Source organism: Manis javanica, chromosome 3, assembly GCF_040802235.1.
Source record: "Manis javanica isolate MJ-LG chromosome 3, MJ_LKY, whole genome shotgun sequence".
Lineage (NCBI taxonomy): Eukaryota > Metazoa > Chordata > Mammalia > Pholidota > Manidae > Manis > Manis javanica.
This window is the reverse complement of record NC_133158.1, coordinates 176,354,187-176,363,404: the sequence shown is the minus strand read 5'-3', so window position 1 is coordinate 176,363,404 and position 9,218 is coordinate 176,354,187. Positions and strand designations below refer to the sequence as shown.

The 9,218-nt window shown below is 54.4% G+C and overlaps 1 protein-coding gene across 2 annotated transcripts in view; it reads right to left on the bottom strand.

Annotated features, from left to right (window-relative positions):
* Positions 1 to 1,833: 1,833 nt before the first annotated feature.
* ZDHHC3 (zDHHC palmitoyltransferase 3) overlaps positions 1,834 to 9,218 on the bottom strand; it is a 59,309-nt gene continuing 51,924 nt past the window's right edge. For both annotated transcript variants that reach the window (XM_017677556.3, XM_017677557.3), the window contains exon 7: positions 1,834 to 4,328. In XM_017677556.3, the coding sequence (XP_017533045.1) occupies positions 4,080 to 4,328 (249 nt within the window). In that variant the 3' untranslated portion in view covers positions 1,834 to 4,079. The remainder of the gene's footprint in view (positions 4,329 to 9,218) is intronic.

Below are 9,218 nucleotides of genomic sequence, written 5' to 3'. Positions count from 1 at the left end.
GCCCTTGTGCTTCCACAGGGCTAGGTGAGCCTTCACGGTACCTGCAGCTTAATAAGAACTTCCAGTTCCCCACGTTTAAGAATCCTCAGCCCCTTGGTAGTGGTGGGTGACCCACCAGCCCCTCTGACCTATGACTGATGCTATGGATAAGTTAAAATCATGAATCTTACAGGGAGATGATGAAAGGACACTCCTCTTCTGGTGAGGGTACCCCAACCCACCTTCTGCTCTGGCATACAGCCCTGGAACCTTCTCCAAGGATCTTCAGCCTCTTCTACATTGGTTCCATCCAGACATTTCATTCTTACCTTCTGAGCTCTGAAACATCCCACCTCCTCCAGGCAGTGCTCAGGATGATTAGAGAACACCCCTCTCCCGTATAGCAGCAGGCCCATCCCAGGCCCTTGCCCTGCTCAGAGTGGCCAACCCTCAGGAAATATGAGGACAGCCACCTGGTGCCCCGTGGACACTCCCCAGATATGTGCTTCCCTCTGCTGGAAGGCCTTCCTTTGGGAACCCCTCAGCTGTGGCCCTAGGCCAGTTTGTGAATTTGCTGGGCCTGTTGCTTCAATTACTCCCTTTCCTCCATGCCAGCCCTCTCATGGCCAAAGAAGTACAATTTTACTCCAGCATCCCTCTGCCCCCTACCCCCACTCCCCAGGAATAACGCTGCCTTTGGGGTCCTGTGCACCTCCACCTCAGGGCTCAGAGGGGTCAGGTCAACCAAGGGGATTTTTTACTTCAACTGGCTCAAGAAGGGTTTTAAATAAGGGGACCCCTTCCTGATCTTTGGGGCACCCCCTTGAAGCCTCCTGCCTTGCCCACCACCTCGTCCCTGGTGCTAGTGGCCCCAGCAGGCACCAAGGGCCAGCCTGGGAGCAGAGCCAGCAGGCTGCATGGGACCCCACCCCGAGGTGGCTAGCCTGGTGATAGGCTGTCTCAGCGGTTGTCCAGGGTGGAGGCTGTTTCCTTCTCAGAAGCCTCAGGCAGGTCCGGAGTGGGGAGACCCTGCAGCCGGCAGTGACCCCTGCCTTTGATCAGGGGTCTGTTCACTGGGGGAGTCGTCATCCCTGGAGGAGGCTCCCCCTAGTGCTGACTGAAAGCTCTTCTGTGAACTGAAGCCGCTCCTTGCTCGGCTCTCTAGAGATTTGTTCAAATGATCAATATGATTGTAATTAAACTCTGAGTGCTTCAGGTGACGGTGTGGTCTCCTGGGTCGCTTTTTTCTTTCTGTGAAGAAGATTCTTAAAGTATCTTATCCTGGGGATCATGTGGCTCTTAGGAAGCCATCTGATCCACTGAACTTCCCAGGTCAAGGGCTCGTTTTCCCAGGGGTCAAGCTTTATCCTGGGCCTTCTTTAGGAGGCACAGGCCTCTCTCAAAGGCTCTCACCACAGTGGACACACTCTGGCAGAGGCAGGTGTGTGGGCTGAATGAGGGTTATTTTGTGTGTAATTTGCATGACATTCAGGGGCACCGGGCTGACATAAAAACTCTGATGTCAGAAACTGTCAATCTTGGGCCAGGCTCTTGCCCCAGATGCCCATCTCCTTGGCATACAGTAGGTGTTCAATAAATGCTCATTCAATGAAAGGTGTACTTTTCCTTCTGCTGGAAATACCACCGAGGAGAAGACCCAGAGGAAAGGGTTTTGCTGGTGACTCTCCATGAGCAGCTTGGTGCCTGCAGGCAAGTCACTTGTTTCCCACATGGGAAATGGGAAAAAATGGGAGAAAAAAATTTTTTAGAGGTGCCCTTAAGTGACCTGAGAGGAAGGACACTGCCCAGGGGTCTGCACTTGGATCTCCTACTGAAAAAGGAAGACTCCAGGCATTGAAGGTGAGCAAAGAGCTTTTCATTCAGAGAAAGATACAGAAGTTTGTGCCAGCCTCCCTCCCTGTGGGCCTTCATTTTGTCTTGACATCAGTTGCGGTGCTGTCAGTTTGAGGCTAATTGTTATGCTGTCAACAGCTGCATAGAGAGAAGGTGACCGTGTCACCAGCATGGGACATGAGGCTCCGGGCTGGTATTAGCCACAGCCCTGGGCTGGGCCCGGTCCAGCCCCTCCCCAGGTGGCCTGGTGTGGCTGAGGTCTCGCGTGGAGACGGGCTCACAAGGACGGAGGCCCAGGCACAATGCCTCCTCACCAACCAATGTGATGAATGGAACTGGCTTTGGAGCCGGTGGGACCTCACCTACAGGCCAGGGTGGCCCTGAGGAAGACAGTGCCAGCACACCGTGATCAGTGGCCCCTCTTCCCTGACTCTAACAGGCTGCCTCCTTGGGGACTCCAGGGGTGGCCCTGACTGGCCCCGCCATGTGGAGTCTCTCTGGCACACAGTCCACCATGCGGGTGCCCAGGGCTGCCTTCTGGGCGAGGACAACAAACAGGCCACCACCTGTGGACAGCCACCTCCCAGAGGGGTAAGCAGCAGTGCCTTGCCTGGTTTGAGAGTCAGTGGGCTTTGGGGGCCAGCCAGGGCTCCTTGAGGGGTCATAAGTGAATATTAAAGCTGATAGGAACCAAGAAAACAGGCCTACAGCCTGGGTGTGGGGAGCCCTGGGCTCTTCTGGCTCCTGTCAATGCTGGAGTCCCCACCACTCCTCTCAGGGACATGGCGAGAAGCTCTGAGCAGGGATTGGGACAGAGGTGACTCTGTGAACATCGGTTCCTCAGGGCAGGTGACCCCAGAGACTGGTGGATCTTCAGTGTTTGACGGGGGGTTTCTTTCTGGGATGCCCACTGCTGCTGTGTGAGAACTAGGCCACTGCCTGACCCTCCTTTCTTCCCCGTGGTTACCAGAGCCTTCCTTTTAAAGTGTCCTGGGCTACATCACCAAATGTGGACCTTCTTCCCCATTAACTGGGGCTACAGCTCCCCCAGACCAGGACTCAATGCTCCTCTGCCGAAAGCTGGGAGCGGGTACCCGACATACAGACCTTCCCGGGGCAGGCTCGGCCTCGGTGCCTGAGCCTGCTGCCAATACTGCTGCCGGCTCTGCTGGGCAGGGGCTAGAGAACAGGCTGAGGCTGGGGACGGGGCTGGAACTGGGGCATGAATCCTTCTGTTGGACTCTGTGTGGGAGATGCTGCTTCAGCAACCGCTGGAATGCTCAGGCCTTCATAGTGGTCACAGACCCCTCAGGCTTCAACCGGGGTGACCAGGGTCCAGGATCATCCTGGAAGAGTGTGTGTGTCTGTCTGTCTTCCTGCTTCATCAGTCTATCCTTTCAGAGACAAGATGGGCACTATCTTGGGAGAAGTGGCCTTAAACACACAGGCCAGATTTCTGGTCAGTTCTGTCCATGTGGGTCATTGTTCTCTGTTCAGGAGAGAAAGGTAATTGAGTTCTCATGGAGGCAGGCAGTCCCCAGGAGCTGTCAGCAGGTCCCTTCCCACCTGTCCCCTGTGAGCGGGTGGATTCTAACTGCACGGCAGGAGGACAGCTCCAAGCTGTCCAGCTCAGGAAGGTGCTAGTATCCATGGGGCAGGTCTAGGTTTTGGGGGCTACTGTATAACGCAGGCTTGTTTCCAACCTGGGCATGTTCCACACCCGCATGTGTGTACAGCGAGCCCAGCCTGACCTGTGATGGTGGCTGTGCCAGCCATGCTTTCTTCTAAGCCAGGCAGGCAGCAGGGGAAGTCCTTTCTGGAGCTGGCTGGTCCCTCCTGATGTCAGAGCCCCCCCAGGTCAACAAGGCTGGGCCTGCTCTGTCCTTTCATCACAGCATCACGGCCTCAGTTCTCACAAGCCAGGAGCCAGGGCCCCACGTCCCCAAGAGAAGACAGACAACCTGGGAAAAGCCACAGCTGGTTCTTTCCTGCCCCTGGGTTGCCTGCCCAGAGCTGCCTTTGCTGGGCATGGCTGCATGAACCGTGAGGGGCCCCGGTCCTGAAGAGCGCCTCCCGCCAGTCTCTCCCCAGGCAGACTCTCCTCAGAGTGACTGAGGAGGCCTCTCATCCTCCTCTGTCAGCCCAGGCCTGGCCCAGCATGTGGATAGGGAGGAGGCATTACAGAGGCCTGAGGGGCAGTGGGGCCAGGGCGTCGTGCCCGTGGGCCACGGGCAGACCCTGCAGCATCACTCGCCTATCACCCCCACAGAGTCCTCGGCCTTCCTCTCCTCTGGCGGCTCCTCCGTTGTTTCTGTGCTGTCAGTGTCTGACACCTGCCGCATCCCATCCCCGGCACTGAGAGGCTCTGGGTGACACAGTCCGGAGAAGGGGTTGAGCCAGTTCAGGGAGAAGTCCCCACCGAAGGTCTCTTTCACTGATGTCCAGCTGCCCGTGTGCTCCCTGGGCTGGTGCTTTCGCTTGAGGCGCTCGATGCCCTGGAGGGACAATGGGACAGAGAGGTCACCGTGGTGCAGGTACAGGTGTGCATGGTACACTGCCAAGCACAGCCCCAGCCCAGGCACGGCAGCACACTGAGGCCCAGGGTGTGGGTGAGATGGGGTTGAGGGCCAGCTCAGGGCTGGAGGCCCTCAGAGTGCGATGGGATCCAGCTGGGGTGGCGTGGGCTTCCACAGTGGCCGCCCTGTGTGTCCCACCCACCACACAGGCCTGCACGCCTCTCCCCCTACAAGTGCAAGAGTTCGCTCCATCTCGCTAAGTAAGGCCAGCTGCCGTGGCCCCAGGCTGCCAAGTGGCCACAGGCCAGGCCTCTCTGGCGTGAGCTGGGCCATCCATTCTGAGACCACTAAAAAAGATGACCCCTCCCTAAGTATCCTGGGCCACTACCCTCCACAGCAAGCGCAGCAAACTTTGAGTGACAGACAATGACGGCGTTCAGGGAAGAGTGCAGGATACGAATAACACGGGAGGTGAGGAAGCAGATGTGTATACAGCTGGTGCCAACATGCAGCAGGCAACTGGAGGGCGCACAGGGTCACTGTGGGCAGGGAAAGGCTGGCGTCAGGCCTGCTCATGCAGTACACACACCTTGCTGCCTCTCCCAAGTTGCCCACTCACCTGCCCGAGTGTCAGCTGCAACTCAACCGCCAGGCCACAGAAAGAGGGTGTTGAGTAAGGGGAGATGCCCAGAGACATTGGAGGCACAGCGAGGCCAGCTCCCTAGGCCCACACACCCTCCACAGAGGCCTTTGCCCCTCTGCCTTCTCCATCTCTCCTGGAAGTTAGTGAGGTTTGATGTGAGCTTGGGGAATCCCGTCCACGTGGTAACAAGGGAAGAAGCAAGGTGCACTGACATCATCGTGGACCCTGGGGTGAGTTTTGGGGATGGGATTCTAAGTGATTTGTATTTATTTCTGTAGGCTTCCCACACATTCCAAGTTTTCACCAAGAGTAGGTGTTACTGTCAAAACCAGAACAAAAAAGCTGTTTCTGAAAATGGGCCTTGTTGACACAACTCTTAATGAGCACTGGATGCCACAGGTGTGTGGGCTGGCTCCTTGCCAGGCCTGCCCACTAACCAGAAGCAGCCGCAGCCAAAGGCAGCGATGCGCTCTGGGCATCCTGCCTGCACTTCCTGGGTGATCATGTGCTTCTGTTGAGAGAGGCATTTTGACCATGATTGCAGGGGAGCTGGGACGTCACTGTGTGGTAGACCAGGCCACGATAGGACACCCAGAAATGACATACTGGCTGTCTTCACACTGAGTGGGTTCGCTCAGAACACAGCTGTGGGTCCTCGCAGCCGCTGTGAGAGGGGGGCGGTTAGTACTGGCACAAATGGGAAAAGAGAGGTTTGGCCGTGACAGTGGTCGGAGCTCATCCTGCTGGTCACATCAGAGCCAGGAACAAACTGGCGTCTTGTCTCTGCCCAAAGCATTTCCAGTCCTACCCCAAGTCCCCTGTTCCAGCGCTGCTCTCAAAGGTGGGGAATGGTTGTAGAGGGATACAAAACCAAAGAGCCCACACAATTGCTATTTTCCACTCCAGTGGCGGGTTCCTGGGTGAGCACTTAGTCTGCTCAATCTCCTCACCAAGCTCGTGAGAATATTCCATGGAGTCTGGCCTGTCCACCAGATGAAGTTCCTCAGCAGTTAAGAGGACATCTAGGACTGTCAACTCTGAGTCTGGAGAGAAGGAAATATTCCAAATGAACCTGATGCCTAAGACAGGCCCGAGTGTCTGGACCCTCAGGTTCAGGAGCCAGTAGGGTTTCTTTTTCCCAGTAGGATTTAATTTTGAGTTTTGTGTGCATTTCAAGGTGTCCTGAAAGCAAAGTCATTAAACTGGAGGTTTGCAGAGGTGCAGTAACACCCACTTGTCTGAGAACGGTTGATGCCTGGTAAGGATGCAAAGGCCTAAACCACCACCCCTGCCTGGGAGTGTGTGGCTTGGGCCTTTGGGCCTCACCTGCTTGGGTGGCACATGAGCTGCAATCTGTAAACAAACCCACCTATGCTCCCAATGAATGTGCCAGGACCAGGGCTTCCAAGGGAGGCAGAGACCCAAGCATCTGCTTGCAAGGACTAGAGCAAGCGCTGGCCGTCCCCCTACTCTGCCCATCGTCGGTGCAGAAAGTTGGAGAAGCTGCAGACAGGCAGACGCTCTTCTCTTAGACAGTCAGATCACTCTCCTTCTCCGCCAGTGATTTCGCATCTTTTTATTAAAACCCACAACAGGAAATACTTTTCTGTTGCAACCCAGCACACACACCTTCACCCCCCTCCCCAAGTTTCATTAAATAATTTTTCTACAATGTGTAATACATTATTTTTTATTTCTTTAAAAAATGCTGTTGCGAACCAATAAAATGACCTCACAAATCTGGAACAGCTGTGACCGTGATTTGAAAACACTGCTCTAATGGAGCCCACATTCACTAAGCCACACCATTCACCAGACACCATCGGGATTAACATTAAGGTTCATTTCTCCCATTTAATCCTTACATCGACCTTGTGATCTAGATTATCTCCCTGATTTTACAGATGAGAATACTGAGGGTCAAGTAAGTTACTGCCTAAGGACAGATAGGAAGGAAGTGGCTGAACGGGGATCTGAACCAAGGACTGAGGCCAGGGCCCAAATACCCCATCACTAGACTGCATCACGGCAGCTGGAGAAATCCAGGGCATCCTTCATGTCCCTGTGGGAGCGCGCGCCTTCCCCAGGGCTTTGCAGGCACCACTCTGCGATGCTTTCACGATCCCTTGTATCGGTCTCGCCAGCTCCTGCGTGCGCAGAAGGGGAGGGGTCCCTGCGGGCCGCTCCGCTTTGCGAGAGCATGATCACGCTGTTAAAGTCATCGATGATTTTTTCTTGAGAGAGAGGGCGAGGAAACCAAGTCTTCAGTTTGGGAGAGTAGACTGGCGGATAGCCTGTTTCACTGAGTTCTTTATCTCCTATGAGGTGATTCTGAGAACTAAGGGAAAAGCCACGCGGTGTTGAGGCCCACAGATGGAAATCAAGGCCGGGCCCCAGGCTGTTTATTCCCAACTACCATTCCTGCCTGGGGGACCCCGGCTCCACTCCTTCCCCTCTCCCTCAAGTGTTCTTTACCCAGAGGGCCCCTTGGTTCAGAAACTGGTTGGACAGATGAGAAGTGTGGTAAAACTGCTGGGCACACTCATAATTGGCTCCCCTTTGACCAGACTTCCGTTTCCTCAGCATGTGTTTGCTGGGGAGGCTGCAGGCATGAGGGGAGAGGGGCTCAGTCGACCCAGCCTGGCACCACGCTGAGTCCAGCAGCACCCAAGACCATATCATCACCGGGCATCAGGGACCATCTCCAGGGGAGCCCTTGGACGCCCCACGTAGATTCTCAGGATTGAGCATGCACCGGAAATACCTGGAGGGCTGGTACAACCTGGGTTGCTAGGCCCTGCCCTCAGAGTTTCTGACTCAGGCCTGGGGTGGGGCCTGAGAATGTGAATTTCAACATGGTCCTGGGCACTGCTGATGCTGGTCTGGTCTGGGTGTCAGGCTTTGAGGCGCAGATTCAGTGTATTGCCAGCAAGGAGATTCTTGAGAGAGATTGCATCACAAACTTCCTCCTCACTTTCTTTGGTATTTAAGGGCTCCTCCTGCACTGAGACCCTAGCCTCACCTGGCTGGCTCACTCTTCAGGCTGATGTACTTGAAATGAGAGAAACTTAAAGCCCATCAGGCTGGCTGGGAGAGCTCACTGCCACCACCCAGGGTCTGGGCTTTCTAAATGATGCCGCCTGACATAGGGCTCAATAAACATTTAATTTACTTCACCTGAAAGATTCCTGTGTCAGGAAGGTGGATTTTAACTTCCCAAGCAGCCGAGCCAGAATAAGCAAAAGCTGGTGATTCAAAGTGTCTCACATTTGGTTCTTCCAAGAAAAAAGTATTAGAAAGATGAAATGGTATGACTGAAAGACTTGGCTCACACATCTGTACCGATTCCCTCTGTGTGCATGAGGTCACCAAGCCCATCCAAATATGTGTGCATGTGTTTGTACCTGGGCCTTTTGCATGTTCAGTCTGGTCGCTATGAACACAACCTGAGGTTGACAGGTAGGAAGGAATCACCTGCTCCAACCTGTCACGCCACTTCCCTCTTTATTTTCCACTGCCACTCTCCAGAGCCCAAGTTCTGAAAGACTGTGGTTACCACTGGCTCCTCTCCCAGGTGTACACCATTCAGTGCTGTCACAACTCTGGTGTTGAGGCAAAATGCTCAGGATGCCTTGGTGTAGACGGATGTCCTCCTTCATCAGCCAGCTAGGAATGCTAGGGAGACCTTGGGGATGCCTTTCTCCCTGGGTGGACACCATGTTGCAGACCAGGCACTATGCTGCATGCAACAGCCACATCCATAGTCACTATGCTCTCCAGCAAGATGTTTTCCATCTCAAGAAAAATGAAATAGGAAAGCCACAGGGAATCTTGGGGTGCTCCTATCTTCTGAGTGCAGCATTTCCCTCTATCTTGAGAGCAGGAGGACAGTCTTTCAGCCAAATGGCTTGTAAGAACCCAGAGGTAGAATCACGAGGATGTCAGGAGCCTTTGCCTCTGGGAAAGACATCATGTGGTGTGCTCAGGTTTAAACGAGTTTCTGTTTTTAGGACTCAAGAAAACTCCATCTTCAGCACTATCCACTGTGGTCCTTAGAAATTCGACGGGGAAAAGAACCAACCTGGGTCACTTAAAAAATGCCCTTGAAGATGGAATATTTTGAGGCCATCTAAACATTTAGAAAATATTCCCTGAGTTCTAGTCTCCCTCCCCAAGCAGGAGGAACAGAACGACAGTATTGCCTTCCAAGGGCTGGACGCCTGAGG